This window comes from Pan paniscus, chromosome 15 (genome assembly GCF_029289425.2).
Source record: "Pan paniscus chromosome 15, NHGRI_mPanPan1-v2.0_pri, whole genome shotgun sequence".
Taxonomy (NCBI): Eukaryota; Metazoa; Chordata; class Mammalia; order Primates; family Hominidae; genus Pan; species Pan paniscus.
In genome coordinates, this window is record NC_073264.2 from 71,437,274 (window position 1) to 71,458,252 (window position 20,979).

At 38.9% G+C, this 20,979-nt stretch overlaps 1 protein-coding gene across 4 annotated transcripts in view; it reads right to left on the reverse strand.

Moving 5' to 3' along the window:
* Positions 1 to 11,837: 11,837 nt before the first annotated feature.
* LOC103787041 (cytochrome c oxidase assembly protein COX16 homolog, mitochondrial) overlaps positions 11,838 to 20,979 on the reverse strand; it is a 35,037-nt gene continuing 25,895 nt past the window's right edge. For 3 of the 4 annotated variants that reach the window (XM_008977827.7, XM_055097744.2, XM_034937734.3), the window contains 2 exons: positions 14,669 to 14,731; positions 11,838 to 12,011 (listed from right to left, as the gene is read on the reverse strand). In XM_008977827.7, coding sequence (XP_008976075.1) covers positions 11,895 to 12,011; positions 14,669 to 14,731 — 180 coding nt within the window. In that variant the 3' untranslated portion in view covers positions 11,838 to 11,894. Of the gene's footprint in view, positions 12,012 to 13,661; positions 13,779 to 14,668; positions 14,732 to 20,979 lie in introns of those variants that run through there. The other variant, XM_063596270.1, reaches the window with a different exon arrangement.

Below are 20,979 nucleotides of genomic sequence, written 5' to 3' on the forward strand. Positions count from 1 at the left end.
ATTTTCTTCTAAAGTCCTTTCTCCAAAAGATTTTTAAAAAGATAAAGGGGGAAATTTGAAAGGAAAATAAATCTTGGGGCCCCCAAATCGCTAAGCTAAAGGGAAAAGTCAAGCTGGGAACTGCTTAGGGCCAACCTGCCTCCCATTCTATTCAAAGTCACCCCTCTGCTCACTGAGATAAATGCATATCTGGTTGCCTTCTTTGGAAAGGCTAATCAGAAACTCAGAAGAATGCAACCATCTGTCCCTTATCTGCCTATGACCTGGAAGCCCCCTCCCCACTTTGAGTCCTCCCGCCTTTGCTTTGAGTTGTCCCGCCTTTCCAGACCGAGCCAATGTTTATCTTGTATATGTTGATTGATGTCTCATGTCTCCCTAGAATTTATAAAACCAAACTGTGCTCTGATCACCTTTGACACATGTCTTCAGGACCTCCTGAGGCTGTGTCATGGGCATGCATCCTCAATCTTGGCAAAATAAACTTTCTAAATTAGCTGAGACCTGTCTCAGATTTTTGGGGTTCACAAGCATGTTATCCGTTAAGTGATAAGATCATAGAGAACTTAAGTGAACCCATTCTGCATACAAAATTCAGTGCATATTATGGCGAGTGGGAGTATCTGAACTTGTAGTTCATCTGGTTTTTACTTTACAAAGATAAGACTAACTCCGGTTAATTCCCATGTCTAGAGAAACACAATATAATTTGGCTCCGCACCTGAGATGCTCTCCAGCCATGATGGTAGAGTTCCTCATTCTAGGGATTATGGACCCAGGCCAAGCCTGCTCCTTGATACTGAAAGTAAGCAGCAGAATCTGCCTAGCAATCCTTAGGGAACCTGTCAAGTGTCTAGAACCTAATACCCAAAAGAGAAGGGCCATTTTATGCTGGCCCTCCTCTTCTAGTCCTGTTATCTATCTGATGCAGCAGCGCTGGAGCTTTGTGGCAGATGTATTCCTAAGTGGTGGAGGGTGGTCCAGGGAGGGAAGTATGAAATGCAATTTAAGTAACCAGCTTCTTTGGTGGAGGTTGGGGAGATATTTTCTATAGCAGATAAGAGAAGAATAAATGGTTACAGGATTTCAATACTTTGTTACTGGATATGGACTGGTATATGAAATGAAATAAATGTCCAGACAGGTGCTAAGAATTTTAATAGTTCACTTGTTATACCAAGATTATTTCACGAGATACACGCAATTCACAACTGAATCCTGCATCTCTCTTCCAAGTTCTCAGTCCAGAGAATGAACTTTTGTGAACAGAGGAAAGGGAGAAATGAAGCTTGGGATTGGGAATAGATGTGTTAGAGGCTAAGAGGTGGAAATGTTGGCCTTCTACCCACTACAGGGACCCACGACCCAAAGAGCACACCATCGCAAGATAAGATGACTTTCCTGTGAAATCCATTCCCTCCTTGAGGTCTGTGGCCTGACATAGATCTGGGACAATCTGGGAGATACACTCTAGTTACTTAATGTTAAGGAACATTAGGAAATGGAGCCCAAGAAAGTTAAGTCTAATCCTGGGATCATAGACTGGACTTTCAGCACACATGAAGCTTTCAGACATCACTTATAAATAGATACTCCCTTCCCTTACTCAGGCTTCATACCCAGTGGAAAAATGTGCTCCTGATATCTGTATGTCCCTGATTTGTCTGCTTTTGTTGGGTCTTGAGTCATGGGTAATATTAGGCATATAGCCACTCCCTTTCTCTGCGTTCACACAGGCCCATCCATTCATTCAATAAATATTTTCTTAGCATGTACCTGCCAAGCATGGTTATAAATGCCAGAGATATTGTACCTCTTCTCAGGGCCTTGTATTCTCAGCCACATTCACAAATAGGGACATACAGACTTTCTTGGAAAAAAAATTAACTGGCTCCTACACAACACTTTAAGCTGAGGTGAACAAGACTGTCTTCACCTGGTAGTCAGGGTAACTGGGTTTCAGCCCAGAATCTTCCACCAACCAGCTATGGGACCTCAGGCAAGTCACCTCTCTTTTCAGGCCTCATCTTCGTCTTCTGTAAAGTGAGACCCTTGGTCTAGGATGGGTGATCTCTACGTTTCTTTCTCAATTTCACATTTTGTAACTCTCTCATTCTTTAATAAATATAGGCCCTGTATCTGTTGTAGGAAAAGCTGAGATTATTTTCTGGGGGAAATTGATAACAAACCTAGATTTTTTTTCCTAGTGAACTGTAGGGACTAGTATATTTTCTGAGGCACATCAGGAACTGTGTCCTGAGCTCAAGAAATGGTATAGTACAGGCCTCTCGGACCTTCACATACCCAAACTTCAGAGAAAGCTCACATTACAAGCAATTAATATAGCATAGCAAAGGAAGAGAAGAGAGGTGACAACTGTAGTGGCTTCTTGCCCCGCCTTGATGAGATGGGAAGGGGAATCTAGCAGGTGGGGCAGACAAGGCTGCCCTTGGGGCAGTTTGTGCTTCACAGTGTTGTGAAGTCCAAGAAAGAGGGTTTTGTCAAGATTCTTTTTTCTGTGTGTTTAAACAGAGTTATACTACAATTGAATTAGTCTGCTCACCCAGACCCCCTGCCATAAAAATCATCAAACAAGCCTGGAAGAATGTTACTGCAGGGACTTTGCCAGCAGAGTGCTAGGATTTCTGGAAGCTGGGTATCTTCTCACACACAGTGGCCAGCATTGGCTTTGGAGTTTCTTACCTTGTTTTCCTAGCACCTGAGGAAAACTTTGATTTGCCCCAGAAAGACTGCCCAGGTCCAGGGCAATGCTATTTGACATCGTATCCTCGGTGCATGGGAGTAAATATGCCCCCTTCAGGTGTGGCACAGACTTGAGACTTATGCTGAGGTCAGGCCTCACAGCTGCCTCCCAAGGCTACTGTCCCAGATGGCCCCTTCCCACACACCAGCCACTGTGGAGGGATTAGCGCGCACGTGTGTGTGTGTGTGTGTGTGTGTGTATGTATGTTTGTGTCTTTGTGTCAGTATTTCTGTGAAGGAGGCAGTCCAAGGGACCAGCAGGAGGATTTGTAGCTGGTGTGTGTGTGTGTGTGTATGTTGGTGTTTTGTGTCAGTATGTCTGTGAAGCAGGCAGTCCAAGGGACCAGCAGGAGGATTTGATTATTACTGCCTAGAGACATCTGACGCAGGGGAGCCCTGGTTTCTTGTGGTTGATATACCTGGGCAAGGAAAAGGGAGCTGAGAAGGAATCAGAGAAAGTTGAGCAAAAAGGATGAAGGCAGGAGGAAATAGCTGAAAGAAGACAGAAGAGCCCAGCTCAGACACAGGTGATTAGCAGTTCCTCAGGGTTCCTTTGGGAACCCTGAGGGTTCCTGAGCAGTTCCTTTGGGGTCCAGGGTTTGTGAGGCTCTGCTGGACTACAGGCATCAGCCACCCCTCAGGGAGGCAGCTCTGCACAAAAAGGATACAGTAGCTGGAGGAGCCAGTTCATCCAGCCAGGAATCTTCTGGCCTCACAGCATCTAAAGGGAAAATGCAGAGAGAACAAGTCAGGATTCTTGATTATGGGACTCCCTGTGGAGGGCAAGGCCCTAGCAAAAGTTGGACATCATCTAAGAGTTCTGGCTTCAAAACTCAGTATTGTGTGGTCTTTGTGCACCCTCTTGTGGAGTGAGCAGTGAATCCTGAAGGCTTGCCCAGACCAGTATCATTTCCGTTGGGAGTATCATAGACCAAAGTCCATCCTCAAAATCTGGTCTCCACTCTCACAAAAGGAATGCACACAAATGTCATCCAACTGAAAGTCCTATTTCAGAAACCTTTTGTCCACTCTCCTTCTATTATTCTAGTAATGATTACAGTAGGCTAAACATTGTTTAAGTTTCAGAAGGCAGAAAACCAGAAATTTTTTTAAAAAACTGTATTATATGAAGCAATGCTTGTAGAACAATCTATCATCTGTAAGCAGACTATTTTCCTTGTACTGATCAATAACTACTCCTTTATTACCTATCTTATCTTTCCTGTCTCTCCACTGAGTTCCATGTATACCTCACACAGTCACACAACTGTTGACACAGTCAAAACTGCAGTTTGCAGATGAGGCAACTGGAACTCAAAGAGGTTATGTAATTTGTGTAAGATTACACAGTTTGTAAGTGACAAAGTCCAGAGTCCAATTCAGGGCTACCAGTTTACATGGTTTTCCACTGAACTTCACTGTTTGCAGAAAAGAGATATACAAAAACACTTAGATAGATCCTTCCACCCACACAGAATTTATTGCTACTAATTGAACAGACTACTGAGTAATGTTATTAAAATATTGTTTTAGGTGTGACATTTTGATAAGAACTTTTTTTTTTTTTTGAGACAGTCTTGCTCTGTCACCCAGGCTGGAGTACAGTGGGGCAGTCTCGGCTCACCACAGCCTCCGCCTCCCAGGTTCAAGCGACTCTCCTGCCTCAGTCTCCATGGTACCCACCACCAAACCGGGCTGTGTGGTTTTGTTTTGTTTTGTTTGTTTGGTGTGTTTTTGGGTTTGTTTGTTTTTGTTTTTGTTTTGAGACAAAATCTTGTTCTTGTCGCCCAGGCTGGAATGCAATGGCATGATCTCGGCTCACTGCAACCTCCGCCTCCTGGGTTCAAGCGATTCTCCTGCCTCAGCCTCCCAGGTAGCTGGGATTACGGGCACCCAGCTACCACCACACCCAGCTAATTTTTGCACTTTTAGTAGAGGCAGGGTTTCACCATGTTAGCCAGGTTGGTCTGGAATTCCTGACCTCAGGCAATCTGCCCGCCTCAGCCTCCGAAAGTGCTGGGATTACAGGTGTGAGCACTAATTTGTATTTTTAGTAGAGACAGGATTTCACTGTATTGGCCAGGCTGGTCTTGAACTCCTGACCACAAGTCATCCACCCGCCTCCGCCTCCCAAAGTGCCAGATTAGAGGTGTGAGCCACCGCATCCAGCCAATAGGGGGATTTCTTGAGTTACTTCTTGTGTGGTACAGTATAAACCATCTCCTCTCTTCCCTATGAAATTATTAGTAAATGTTACATTGATTACTAATACTTTGTATTGAAGTAAATTTTTTTTAGGGTGGGGAACTCAAAGACAGTGGTAGGAAACAACCAATTAACTGCATTGTAAATTTAAATGTTCCCATGGACTTTCAAAAACAAAAGAAATCCACATCTTAAACTGAAATGTTAATACCTTACCAGGATCTTGGAAAGCCCAAGAAAAATACCTTCCACATCAGGTCAGCTCAGCTTTGCTGTTGTGGTAGAGAGAGAGGAGAGGAAGAGAAATGAGGCAGAACATTTCAAAGAAACATTCCCTGCCCTTGTGCTTACAGTCTTACCATATCCTAATGCCACTCCTGTAGGTGTTTACTACCCCACCTTCTGTTGTACAGTTAGAGAAAATGAAGTCCAGAAGGAGGCGACAACTTGGCTACGTCTCCGCAAACTCCCAGTTTCCCAAGTGCCCTGCTTTTTAGGCCCCATTGAATCAAATGATATGCCAACACTCAGTTCTACCCTTTATACTCCATGAAACACCCAGTCCTGGGCTGATGCCTCTTATGCAACTGACCAGTAGGGTTGGAGCACTATTTCTCATTATCTCTACCTCTTTGCTGTAGTATGATTAGGACAGTCAAGCAGCAAATAAGGAAACTCTCAGTGTACTTCCACACTTATGAGTGAGTGTTTGTTTGTTTGTTTGTTTGAGATGGAATCTCGCTCTGTCGCCCAGGCTGGAGTGCAGTGGCACGATCTTGGCTCACTGCAACCTCTGCCTCCTGGGTTCAAGCGATTTTTCTGCCTCAGCCTCCCGAGTAGCTGGGACTACAGGCGCCCACCACCACGCCCAGCTAATTTTTGTATTTTTAGTAGAGATGGAGTTTCACCTTATTGGCCAGGCTGGGAGTGACTGTTTTTTTGTTTTGTTTTTAAAGCCAAACATCTTTGTAAAATTATCAGACTATCCTTTGCAGGCATTAAATTCTTCAGCTTTAGATTCTTCACCTTCCTTTTGCTTTAAGTTGTCATATAATGACTTCACTTTCTCTTGACTCATATTAGTCTATAGGTATGTCTTTCTTATAGCAACCCAGCACCACATAAAAGCTGCAGTTTCAAAATGAGATAAAAAGATAGTTTGTAAAAAGTGCAAGATTTTCACATCTGCTGGCATAGCTGCAGTGATGGCTTCACAATTTTTCTTTTTTTCTTTTTCTTTCCTTTTTTTTTTTTTTTTTTTTTTACAAAGGCCCTTATGCTGGAGTCATGTATCTTGAAATCGTGGGCAACTGCACTGCAGACCTCAATCTATGGTACCTATCAAGCATTTCCACTTTTTATTATAATGTCATGACTTTTATCTGCTTCTTAGAGCACTTTGAGCATCATTAGTGGCACTCTATGGGTTCCATGGTGTTATTCAAGGTTTAAGATATTGCAGTAAACATGATGAAAAAATATGTGAGAACTGTGAGACATCACTTTTTACTGCAATGTAAATTTACTGGAGAGGAACTGCTTACATGGAGATGATTAGTGGCATATATATTCATATTTGCAACATATCCTAAAGACTCTTCAATATTTGTTGTAATTTTGTCTTTATTTCTTATTTGAAACAGTTTTAAGAGTATGTTATTTTTTTTTATACTTTAAGTTCTGCAGAACATGCAGGTTTGTTACATAGGTATACACGTGCCATGGTGGTTTGCTGCACCTATCAACCCGTCATCTACATTAGGTATTTCTCCTAATGCTATCCCTTCCCTAGCCCTCCACCCGCCAACAGGCCCCAGTGTGTGATGTTCCCCTCCCTATGTCCATGTGTTCTCATTGCTCAACTCCCACTTATCAGTGAGAACATGCAGTGGTTTTCTGTTCTTGTGTTAGTTGCTGAGTATGATGGTTTCCAGCTCCATCCATGTCCCTGCAAAGGACACGAACTCATCCTTTTTTATGGCTGCATAGTATTCCATGGTGTATATGTGCCACATTTTCTTTATCCAGTCTATCATTGATGGGCATTTGGGTTGGTTCCAAGTCTATTGCTATTGTGAACAGTGCCACAATAAATATATGTGTGCATGTGTCTTTATAGTAGAATGATTTATAATCCTTTGGGTATATACCCAATAATGGGATTACTGGGTCAAATGGTATTTCTGGTTCTAGATCCTTGAGGAATCGTCACACTGTCTTCCACAATGGTTGAACTAATTTATACTCCCACCAACAGTGTAAAAGTGTTTCTATTTCTCCACATCCTCTCCACCATCTGTAGTTTCCTGACTTTTTAATGATCGTGATTCTAACTGGTGTGAGATGGCGTCTCATTGTGGTTTTGATTTGCATTTCTCTAATGAGCAGTGATGATGAGCTTTTTTTCATGTTTGTTGGCTGATAAATGTCTTCTTTTGAGAAGTGTCTGTTCATATCCTTTGCCCACTTTTTGATGGGGTTGTTTTTTTCTTGTAAATTTAAGTTCTTTGTAGATTCTGGATATTAGCCCTTTGTCAGGTGGATAGATTGCAAAAATATTCTCGCATTCTATAGGTTGCCTGTTCACTCTGATGATAGTTTCTTTTGCTGTGCAGAAGCTCTTTAGTTTGATTAGATCCCATTGGTCAATTTTGGCTTTTGGTATTTTAGTTGCCATTGCTTTTGGTATTTTAGTCATGAAATCTTTGCCCATGCCTATACCTGAATGGGATTGCCTAGGTTTTCTTCTAGGGTTTTTATGGTTTTAGGTGTTACATTTAAGTCTTTAATCCGTCCTGAGTTAATTTTTGTATAAAGTGTAAGAAAGGGGTCCAGTTTGTTTTCTGCATATGGCTAGCCAGTTTTCCCAACACCATTTATTAAATAGGGAATCCTTTCCACATTGCTTGTTTTTGTCAGGTTACATAGGTATACACATGCCATGGTGGTTTGCTGCACCTGCCAACCCATCATCTACTTTAGGTATTTCTCCTAATGCTATCCTTCCCCTAGCCCCCCACCCCCCAACAGGCCCTGGTGTGTGATGTTCCCAGCATCTGTAGTTTCCTTTTTAATGATTGCCATTCTAATTGGCATGAGATGGTATTTCATTGTGGTTTTGATTTGCATTTCTCTAATGACCAGTGAGGATGAGCAGGAGGATTGCTTGAGCCAAGGAGTTTGAGACTACAGTAAGCTATGATTGTGGCATTGTACTCCAGCCTAGGTAACAGAGAAAGACCCTGTCTCTAATGTATATATTTTTTTCTATTAAACACATTCAATTCTATAAAATTCCTTCAAAGCACCTCTTTTGCTGCATCCAACAAATTTGGTAAGTTTTATTTTCTATTTCATTTAGTGCAAAATATCTTTAACTTATTTAAATTTCATTACACATGTGTTATTTAGAAGAGTGTCATTTAATCTACGAGTACTTTGGGATTTTCTAGCTATCTTTCTGTCATTGATTTCTAGTTTAATTCCGTAATAGTCTGAAGGCATACTTTGTATGATTTTTATCCTTTCAAATTTGTTGAGGTGTGTTATATGGTTGTTCATACTGATGAATGCTGTTTGAACTTAAGAAGAATGCCTATTCTGTTGTTGTGGAGTACGCTATAGATGTCAATTAGATATAGCTGATTGATGGTGCTCAACTATGTCCTCAATGATTTTCTGCCTACTTGATTTGTCAGTTGCTGATAAGAGGATTGTGTCTCTGTAAGTCTATTCCTATATTTCTCACATATTTGCAGCTCTACCAGTTTTTGCTCATGTATTTTGCTGCTTTGTTCAGTGTATATACATTAAGAATTTTATGTCTTCTTGGAGAGGGTGGGCCCCCTTTATTATTATGTAATGCCCCTCTTCTTCCATGATTTTCAGTGCTCTAAAGTCTGATTTGTCTGAGATTAATATAACTACTCAAACTTTTTGATTACTGTTAACATACTATATGTACTTTTCTCCCTCTTTCTTCAGTTCTGTCCACTCTGTTGATGACCTCATCAAAGTCACTGTTCTCTTGTTAGTTTTTTAATGCTAGAATTTCCTTTTAATTCTTCCATTTCTTTGCTTTTATTGCCCATTTGTTCTTGCACGTTGTATACTTTTTCCATCAGAGCTCTTAGCATATTAATCATATTTTAAATTCCCAGTGTGATCACTGCAACATCCCTGCCATGTCTGAAGCTGATTCTGATGCCCATTTTCTCTTCAAACTGTGCTTTTTGTCTTTCGTTTTTGTTGACTGTTGGACGTGATGTACCGGGTAAAATGAACTCGAGTGAATAGGCCTTTAGTGATGTGGTGGTAATACATGCAGTGGGGAGCATTCTATAAGTCCTGTGATTAGGCTTCTTAATAAGCCTAGGTCCCCGGACTGGACATTCACAAGTGTTTTTCAGTCTTCCTCCACCTCTCCTCACCCCCATTTAGGTAAAACAGGAAGGTTGGAGGAGGCTGGAGTTGGTTATTCCCCTTCCTCCAGTTGTCTAGGCACTGGTAAAACCCAATGCAATTAGGTTCTAGCAAAAGAGTTTACTTTGGGGCCAGGCTTACATTAAATAAAACAGAATTCTCTGGGCTTATTTCAGAATAGTTACTCTCACCTACATCTGCTAGAAGCACAAGGGGATTTTTCTGATATTCACTATGAAAACCAGGTGGGACTCTTAGAGGTAAAACTCACAAGTGTGCCTTCTCCAATCCACACAAGGCTTGGCCTCCTCTCAAGAGATTTTCTCTCAATTAGTCCATGATCAGCCTCCAGGAAGTATTCAATTACCTTTAGATATTCCTACCCAATGCTGGCTCCAGTGGTGGTTTCTGGGCAGGTGCTCCTCCAGGTAAAATATGATTTTCTGGACCTGCCTTTGTCTCCAGTTTTCAGGGTGGTAGTTTGTCCTGTGACTTCAACTCAAAGTCAGAGTTTAGTTGTTCAGCTTTTTTCTTTGTTATGATGGCAATTAAATTTTTCAAACTTTTTACATATCAAACTGGAAACCAGAAGTCCCTTATGCTTTTAAAGAAACTGCCAATTTTCCAGATGAGTTGTACCATTTACATGATACCACCACCATGTGAGATTTCATTTCTCCACATCCTGGCCAGGATTTCATACTGTCACTAATTTTTTTTTTTTTTTAGGTATTCTAATAGATGTGTAGTGATGTCAGTGTAGTCTAAAATTGCATTTCCTTCATAGTGATGTCAAACATTCTTTTCAGAGCTAATTTGCTATCAGTGTATCCTCTGTGGTGAAATGTCTCTATGTTTTTTGCCCATTTTCTAATTGGATATTTTTTAACTGAGTTTACAGAGTTCTTTACTCTAGGTATGAGTCTTTTGCCAGATATGTGGTTTACATGTGTTTTCTCTGTCTCTACATTTTTCATCCTTTTAACAGGGCCTTTGGCAAACAAAAGTTTGTAATATTGATGTGTCAATCTGTCAAGTTTTTCTTTTATCAATATTCTTTGGTAAGAGCTATTTGGTAAGTTGAAGCCTTTCTCCTGTGGTTTTTCCTAAAAGTTTTATACTTTTATGTTTTACATTTAAATCAATGATCCTTTTTTAAGTTACTTGTTTAATGAGTGAATAATAAGTGGAGACTCTTTTTTTCTCTGAAATCCAATTGCTCCCCCAGATAACTATCTTATGAATCATGTCTATCACAAATTATTATCACTAATCAACTTAATTTACTTTTTATTAAAACCAACCTGCTGAAAAGAATACAAATTTTGACTAGGAGGAGAAAGGGGGAGTGGATTTATGATTTTATGGCAATTATAACAGGAGTGTTTCAATGGAGACTTTAGGCAACTAGAACTCAGCATGAAACCAGAAGGTAGAAGCTGATAAAGACAGGCGTAAACAGAAGAAAATGAGTTCAAAACAACTAACTTTCGGCCAGGCGTGGTGGCTCACACCTGTAATCCCAGCAATTTGTGAGGCCGAGGTGGGTGGATCACAAGGTCAGGAGATGGAGACCATCCTGGCTAACGTGGTGAAACCCCATCTCTACTAAATACAAAAAATTAGCCGGGTATGACAGCATGTGCCTGTAGTCCCAGCTACTCAGGATGCTGAGACAGGAGAATGGTGTGAACCCGGGAAGCAGAGCTTGCAGTGAGCAGAGATCGTGCCACTGCACTCCAGCCTGGGTGAACGGAGCGAGACTATGTCTCAAAACAAAACAAAAACACTAGAGGGCAATTTTGCATGCAAATTATGCTAAGGCATAATTTTTAGTATTATCTTAGTATTTCTCAAAATGTAGTCATCTATGGATTTACTGAACAAATTTGCCATATCTGCTTATAATCATACACTACTTCATAATTTTTGACAACCATAAATAATATAATTTCCTTGACATGTTAATGGTATTGTAATTATCATGTGATGCTTTGGAGACTGATTATCATACTATGTGAGGCATTACAAAGAAAATCAAGACTCTTAGCAGATTGTGATCATTTTTCTTTCCCTAATAGATATGAGAGAAAATTACTGCTTGATTTTACTGTGAGAATTTGGATCCAGACCTACTGTCCTCATTAGGAATCAGAAATCAGAATGAAATATCAAAATGATGCCCTAGTGGCTATTGCAAAAGGAATATGTGGGTAGTTGGAGAGTGGAATACGTGACTCTGTTTTTGGAGCAGTATTCACATTTTTTATTTCGAGGTGTAAAATATACGTGGCCAACATTGTTACTTTCATCCACAGATGGAATAGCTGGGAAGTATAAAAACCTGTACATGACCTTTAATGAAGATTATTTGTCATCAAATTACCCATATCCAAGTTTCCATGGGCCTGGAATTTCCTTTCCACTTGATAGAGGTATATATTAGGAAGTCCAGTTAATAACATTTTTATTTAAAAAAAAAAAAAAGGAAAAAAGAATCAGCAGAGTCAAGTTGTCTTAGTCTTAAGGCTTTCTGGATTTCTTCCTTGGAGGAGGTCAGGATCTTCCCAAGGCCTGGGTCCTCGAATATTCTTCCAGTCATCAAACTTGGAGTCTTTTATTTTCTATAGAACCACAAAAAATTAAAGTATAAATATTAGTATAAGAGCCTGTGGCTTTGATTAGGACACAACTAACTCAATGAATAAATGAGTAGAAAGTATCCGATAGGTCCTCGATTACAATTGTAGCAAATAAATCAACTACAATCATTGATGAAATGTCATCTTAAGATTTAGAACTTTTCATTTGTTACTGATGTTAATGCCTATCTTACGCCACCTTAACCATAAAACTATTAAAATAGAGAAAGAGTCTACATGCCTTATTTTTGAGAGGACAAGGAAAAGGCTGAAGCTGGGAAAACAAAAGTACAAATCTGAAGGCTGATCCAGCACAGTGACTGAAAGGGTTATCAGGGATGATGGTAGAAAATAAGAAGAAAAGAACAAAGGGTGGAGACCCTAAAGTCTTCTACAAAAAAGAAAAGAGACCAAGATAATTTGTCTTATGCCTGGACTTAGGAATGAAAAGACTTTCCTACAGCTATCTATCATAAGCAAAACACTTTTGGGCAACTGAAACTAACTGCAACTACATTATGGATCATCCTACCTTCATTTAGTCTGAAGTACCTCTCAAGCACAAAAATAGTTGGAATAAAAGGGAAGAAATAAATGTTTCTTCACCTTTCTCCTACTGACCACCACTCTGACATTAACTTTTACATATCTGCTGTTTTGGTTGTTCTGAAATAATTGAGTAAGATAGAAAAAAAAAGCTGTGAAAACACAGGATAGCTTATATCCAGAGACAGGGAAAATGGAATAAATTTACCTTGACACTTGGATACTAAGCATTACTCTCTTACTAACTAGCTATATAACCTTTGGAAAGTGATTTAAGCCACCTGGGCATTAACTCTCTCATAAGTAACAATGAAAAGGTTGGACCAAATACTCTACATTTGAGAGTCCTCAGCTCTCAAATTCTACAGGTCCTAGAAGAACTAGTAGGAAAATCTACTCCCAGACAAACTCTTCATAGCATCATTACTGGTATATTACTGGTATAGCACTTGTAGAACTACAAGTTAGCAAGTTACAGGATTTTTTTTTTTAATCAATGGGAAAGTAGTAAATGAAAATACTGTTCACTTATAGTTTTACCAGGAGTCTGTATTACATATATACATGAAGGAACAAAATTCAACTAATTTAGCATACAAGAAGAATTTAGATTATTTCATAAGTATAGTTATGAAATGATCTAAAGTTATTAAAAGATTTTAATAAAGAATAATGGCCACTATCCAGGTAACGTAAGATATATATGCTTAACAGAACTGAAGAAAATTCTTAAATAACAAGTTCATGTAAAAGTAGTCTAGCCTTTACAGATCTTTGGTGAAGGAGATTCCTTGTAGAATTCTACAAAACGTGCACAGTGGCTGAAGAATGGGCTATGTAAATGTGCTGAGAAAAACCACCCAAGACATAACACTTCACAGCTAACTGGTATAGGCCTGAGTGTGGAACAGTGTCAAGAAATGCTGATAAAAAACAGTGTCAAGAATATGGAGTTTCCAGGCCTGCCAGAGTGGAGACCTTTCTTTTAACATTTTGTTGCTACCCTGACATCCACCTAAGACACCAAAAGGACTGTTCTTCAGGAGTAAAAATTATGCCTGAGAATAAGATTTTCTTTAGACTCACCCCAACAAAGCTTAAAGCCAAGCCTTGACAAGATTCTCTGGGGAGATAGTCTGGAGATTGAGTCCCAACAAGGGAGAAGGGCCAAGGAAAGATAGTAGCCCTTCAACAGATACTTCCCTACAAAGCACAAAATGAAGTTTAAGGTGATTAGCTAACAATTAAATTGTCAAAATAAAAATCAACACTCTTCAGAATTTTCTTCAGTGTATTACTCACAATGACTACCTTTCAATACAAAATGACCAGACATATACAAAGAAACAGGAAAATATAATCCAGTCAAAAAAATGACAAACTCAAAGACATGAAGAACATCCTCACCACATCCCATAATATAGCGTGCTGTTAAACTCCTTGATTTTTGCTAATTAGATGGGTGAAAAGTGATACCTCGTTAGACTTTGACATTCCTATTATGATAAATTGAGCATCTCTTCATATGTTTAAGAATGATACTTATTTCCTTTTGTCCAAAAGTTTTACATGCTATGCCTTCCCATGTTCTTACTGAACAAATGAATTGTTGAACTTTTTCACATTGATTTGGAGATGGTCTTCATATTTAAGTAAATTAATGTGCCATGATAAGATTAAACTATATCTGTAGGATTTCTCATGTAACCTGTGACTTTATATACTTTTTTTATTCTTAACTTTTGAATTTGTATGTATGAACCCATTGATCTTTACTTTTAGAGCTTCTGGGTTTTATATCACATTTAAATAGGCTTTTTTGACTCAAGACAACAAACAAAATTCTCCATTTATATTCTCCTAGTACTTTTAGCATTTTGTTTTTTACTTTCAAATTCTTGATCCATCTGGAATTTATTTATTTGTAGTATATTAAGTATGGATCCATCTTTTTATTTTCTTTTCAAATGAATATACAGTTTATCAAATACCATATATTCAACGTAATTTTTTTCTGTACTACTAATACTTTTAAGGCAGATAAAACCAGTAACTGATTGTTATAAGACAGAGACTATATTAACATACTGTACCTCATATTCCGACTCTAAAGATATTTTATTCTCTTTCAGTTTTTTTTCAAGCTCAGGATCCATCTGTAGAAAAGGAAAAAAAGTAATGTTATCTAAGTCTGTTAGACTCAATTTTCAATTTTAAGTTATAGAAGAGATGGCTGAAATACTATAGCCAAATACAAACACATGGCAAAATCTCCACCATCTACTCTGATCACATAATGATAACTAATGTACTACTGCCACCATTATTCAACTAAAAAGAGTTAATATCTACTGATTACTTGTTATGTGAGAGGCATTTTGACATACATTATCTTGTTTCATCCTCACAAAATCCATGAGATATGTATTATCTTTATCTGTATTATATGTAAGGAATATGGGACACGGGGTTTGAATAACATGTCAAAGAAGCAGAGCTTGGCTTTAAGTATTAGTTCTCTGCCTCCAGAGTTCACACTATTAACCACCAATCTAAATTATATTATGGAGAAATAACAAAAATACTAATATAATGCTGCACTTGAAAACAAAAAGGAATACCTTCCATGGGCCAGAAGTAGATATCTACCAAAAAAAAAAAAAAAAATCCATAGAGGTAAAAAGGAACTAATGCTATATTACCTGTATAAAAAGCCTTTCTGTATGTGGCAAACCTTCAGGAAAAAGAGTATGATGGCTGAAATTAATAAACAACAACTACAAAAAAGCAAAGATCAAATAAGTAAAATAGAAGCATAACCAGAGGATTTCACTGGAGTAATGCATGAAGAGATAAAAATGAGATGAATGAAAAAAAGTATTTTACAAAAGCTAGACCTAAAAGTTCTAACACATAGCTAGAAGTTCCAGAATTAATTAGAAAATAAAGGGGAGGGAGAGCAACAATCAAATAAAAATAGCAAAGAATTCCCCACTACATAGCAATGAGTCCTCAGACTGAAAGAACATCATAAGAAATAAGCACAACAAAACAAAAACATTTTTAATCAAAGTGAAGTTGATTAAGAGAAAAAAGAGAAGTCACAAATAAAGAGTATTTAGATGAAAAGAGTAGATGAAAAGGTCAACAGCACAAATTCTATAGGCAATAAAGAGATAGTATAATAATATGAATAATTTTATGCCATTAATTTGAAAACTTAGATAAAATGGACAGATTAATAGAAAAATGCAACTTTCCAAAACTGACAAAGGCACAATAGACAACTTGAATAGTTTTACAATCTATAAAGAATTAAATCTATAATGAATAACCTCACACAAAGAAAAGTCCAGGGTCAGATGGCTTTGCCAGTGAATTCTCCCAAGGAAGAAATAATGCCAGTGTAACAAACACTCTGTATGAATTATGTGGTAAGCATAACCCTGATATCAAATTTCACAAGAAAATAAAAATAACAGGCCAGCTTCATATATGAACACAAATGCAGAATTCTTAAATAGTGTAAAAAGAATTCAGCAACATACCAAAAAGAGAGCATACCATGATCAAGTTGAATTTATTCCAGAAAGGCGAAGTTAATTTGGAAATCACAATGTAATTTGCAAACAAACTAATGCGACAGAACAGAGAATCCTGAAGCAGACTTAAAAACTTATATGAACAGTTGATTTATGACAAATTAGGCACAGAAGAGCAGTCACGAAACAATGCGATTGTCAATATTTGAGGATTGCACAATTTCTTATCTATTAAGAGAATATATTCCTCACATCACATACAAAAAAAGAAAAAAATCAATTCCAGATAGAATGTAGACCCAAATATGAAAGGCAAAAATCAAAACTTATAGTAATTCACATAGAAAAATATTTATACTTTGGAGTAGGGAAAATGTTTCTTAAAAATCATAAAGTAAAAGAAGAATAAAATATATTGTATTAAACTTTTTTTCTTTGAGATGGAAATCTCACTCTGTCACCAGGCTGGAAAGCAGTGGCACGATCTCGGCTCACTGCAACCTCTGCCTCCTGGGTTCAAGCAATTCCTCTGCTTCAGCCTCCCGAGTAGCTGGGACTACAGGCATGTGCCACTACGCCCGGCTAATTTTTTGTATTTTAGTAGAGACGGGGTTTCACCATATTGGCTAGGATGGTCTTGATCTCTTGACCTCATGATCCACCCGCCTCGGCCTCGCAAAGTGCTGGGATTACAGGTGTGAGCCACGGCACCCAACCAACTGTATTAAACTTAAGAAAATTTGTTCATCAAAAGATACCATTAAGAAAGTGAAGACTAAAAGGTTTATAATCTGGCATGCATAAAAAAACTCCTAAAAAATAGTAGGAAAAAAACCCAATAATCCAGTAGAAAAAATGAGCAAGAGGCCTCAATAGACACATCACAAAAATGAATATACAAAATAGAATACAAAAATGGCCAACAGACATATAAAAAGTGATTAACTTCATCGGTCACCATGGAAAATTTAAATTCACCTCATAATTAGATAGCAATTCGTAACACACCCACCAGAATGATTTTAAAAAACAAAACAAAATTAAACTGACAATACAAAGTATTTGGAGCCTTAACAATAAATTGCTGGTAACAGTATAGATGGATAGTCATTCTGAAAAACAGTTTGGAATTATCAAATAAAATTGAAGTATGATACAACACCCTATAATCTAGCAATTCCTTTTTGTACATGTACAGGAGAAAAGCATACAAGAATGGAATGTTCAGGATGTCACCAAGATGGCAGAATAGAAGGTAACCTGCTCATATCCCCCCATAGCAACAAGAATCCTGCACCTATCCACAGTAAAAAGTCTCGCTGCAGGAACCTCAGAATTCAGGTAGGAGGTTGTCAAACCCTGATGGAGCCAAAGACCTAGGAAGGTCGTTTTGAATGCATTCACACCTAGGTGGATGATCCACTGAGCTTGCTTCTAAGTTCAAGCCTGGAAACAGCCCAGTCCTTCAACGGGCTTAGCTATAGCCCCATTTGGCCTTCAGTCTACAACCAAAACTAGCTGCCAAGAGGTCCAGAAGGAATCATACATGCTACTGACTTAACAGAAAGGCTTGTCTGCCTGCTGATATTGGTCTTGACAGTGAGCCTGAAAGTGACCCTGTGGCTCTGCTCCAGCCTTCAGCTGCAGGTCCCAGCTCAGAGCTGTTTACACAAGGACCCAAAGGGAGACTCAACATATCTGGCAGCCCAGGAGTATAGGCCTCCCCTGTGGGCTTGCCAACCTCCTGTCACAGCAGATCCTGAGGGGGCCCAGCGTCAGCTGCAGCCCCTCTTGCTGTAGTTGAGAAACGATCCTGTCTGTGCAGGATCCTCCAGGGAGACAAGTGCCCCACTTGAGCCAACAAGATCCAGCTCTCTAGCCTCCAGGCCACAGCAGATCCCAGGGGGGCCCAGTCTCAGTTCCAGCCTCTCCTGCCACAGTTGGGGAACTATCCTGTCTGTCTAGGGACCTGCTGGGAAATGCACACCCACCTGAGGCAATGTGACAGGCATGCCATCCTCTCTTCTACAGTAGATCCCGAGGCAGCTCAGTCTCAGCTTCAGCCCCTCCTGTGGAAGTTGAGGAACTATCCCACTGATGCAGTGACCTGCCAAGTGACACATGCTCATCCGTGGCAATGAGAGGGGATCATCAGCCTCCCGACAGCAGATCCAGAAGGGGTCCAGTCTCAACTCCAGTCCCTTTTGCTACAGTCAAGAACCCATCCTGCCTATGCAGAGAACTGTTGGGAGGCATGCTTGTCTGGTACGCTGAGACAGTCTTCTGGACTCAAGTACCTGGTCAGCATTCCCACACAGCCCCAGTACCTACCTTGGATCTTCCACAGATCCATTTGGGCCAAAAAGCCATGCCAACCTTGGAGCCTTCATGAGACTCACGGCAAGCCTGGGCTTTGGGTACTCTCTAGGGCTGAGGCAGCTCAAGTGGACACAGGCTCAGGGAAGACAACAGTCAGTGTGCTTAGAATCCCTGGAACACCCTCTGAAGAAGGACAGGCACAAACAAAACCAGACTGCACAGACTAAGATAAATACAGAGGCTCTCAATGTACACAAATTGTCACATTTCCTTGAGTATCAGAAACATTTAGGAAAATATGACCTCATCAGATGGACAAATAAGGCACTGGAAACCAACCCTAAAATGATGGAGATGTGTAATCTTTCAGACAAAGAACTGAAAATGGCTGTTTCAAGGAAGTTAAATAAACTTCAAGAAAAGACAGAGAGCCATTTAGAAATTTATCGAGAAATTGAACAGAGAGGTTGAAATAATTTTTTAAAACTCAAACAGAAATCCTGGAGCTGAAAAATACAACGAATGAAACAAAAAAATGCACTACAAAGCATCAACAGAAGAATTCAGCAAACAGATGAAAGATCAGTGAGCTCAAAGAGAAACGATCTGACAATACACAGTAAGAAGAGAAAAAAGGAAAAAGAATGAAAGTAATAAACAGCTCACAGGATCTATGGAACAACATAAAAACAGCAAATATTCAGGTTATTGGAGTTAAAGTGGGAACTAAGAAAGACAAAGGAGCAGAAAGCTTATTCAAAGAAATAATAACAGAAAACTTTCTAAACCTGGAGAAATATATAAGTATCTGGGAAAAGCAAGGTAAAATGTCACCAATCAGATTCAACCCAAATAATACCCCAAGACATATTATAATCAAACTCTCAAACACCAAAGTCAAAGATAAGAGGCTAAGAGCAATAAGAGAAGTGAAGCAAATGATAGAAGGGGCATCCATATGCCTGGCAGCAGACTTCTTAGTAGAAACTATATAGGCCAGAAGAGAGTGGGACAATATATTTAGAGTGCTGAGGAAAACAAACAAAAATACTGTAACAACCAAAAATACTGTATCCAGCAAAGTTATCCTTCAGAAATGGAGAGATGAAAGACTGCCAAACAAAAGCAGAGGGAATTTATTGTTACTAGACCTGTCCCAAAAGAAATGCTAAAGAGAGTTCTTCATACTAAAAGATAAGAATACTGCATGATATACTAATACTGCAATCATGATGTTTAAACCACTTTTATCTTTAGTAAGACAAAACTATTAAAAATAGTAACTGCAACAATTTGCTAAGAGATTGGCAATACAAAAATGTAAATTGTGGCCAGGCACAGTGGCTCACATCTGTAATCCCAGCATCCTGGGAGGCCGAGGTGGATGGATCACTTGAGGTCAGGAGTTCAAGACCAGCCTGGTCAACATGGCAAAACCCCGTCTCTACTAAAATTACAAAAATTCATCGGTTGTGGTGGTGCACACCTGTAGTCCCAGCTACTTGGGAGTCTTAGGCAGAAGAATCGCTTGGAAGGCAGAGGTGGCAGTGAGCCGAGATTGCACCACTGCACTCCAGCCTAGGCAATAAAGCAAGACTCCATCTCAAAAATAAATAAATTGTAACATCAAAAATTCAACATGTTGGGGGAAAGAGAGTTAATGTGTATAGGTTTTTATTTTGGTTTTTCCTTTTTCTGTAATCAAAGTTAAGTTGGTATCCATTTCAAATAAGTTGTTATATCTATAGGATGTTTTCTGTAAGCCTTGAGGTAACTGCAAAGCAAAAATCCGTAACAGATACACTAAAAATAAAAAGCAACAAGTTAAAATATACTACCAGATAAAAATCAGTTAATCACATAAAAAGGAATGAAAAAAGGATGCGAGGAGTTACACAACTAGAAAACAAGCAACAAAATGGCAGTAGTAAGGCCTTACCTATCAATAATAACACTGAATGTAAATGGACTACACTCTCCAGTTAGAAAACAGAGTGGCTCACTGAATTAAAATATAACACCCAAGTATATGCTGCCTATAGGAAACTCACCTCATCTATAAAGATACACATAAACTGCAAGTGAAGGAATAGAAAAAGATATTCCATGGAAATGAAAACCAAAAAAAGAACAGAAGTAGCTATACTTATATCAGATAAAATAGACTTAAGTCAAAAACTAAAAAGAGACAACGAAGGAAATTATATAATGATAAAGGAGTCAATTCAGCAAGAGAATATAACAACAGTAAATATATATGCACCCAACAGCTGAGCACCCAGATATACAAAGCAAATATTAACAAATCTAAAGGGAGACAGACTGCAATACATAATATTGGGGGATTTCAACAACCTACTTTTAGCAATGGACAGATCATCTAGGTACAAAATCAACAAAGACACATTAAAGTTAAACTCTACCCTAGACCAAATGGACCTAAGACAAATTTACAGAATGTGTCATCAGACTGCTGCAGAATACAGTTTTTCTCATCAGCACATGGAATATTCTCCAGGATAGACCATATGTTAGGCCACAAA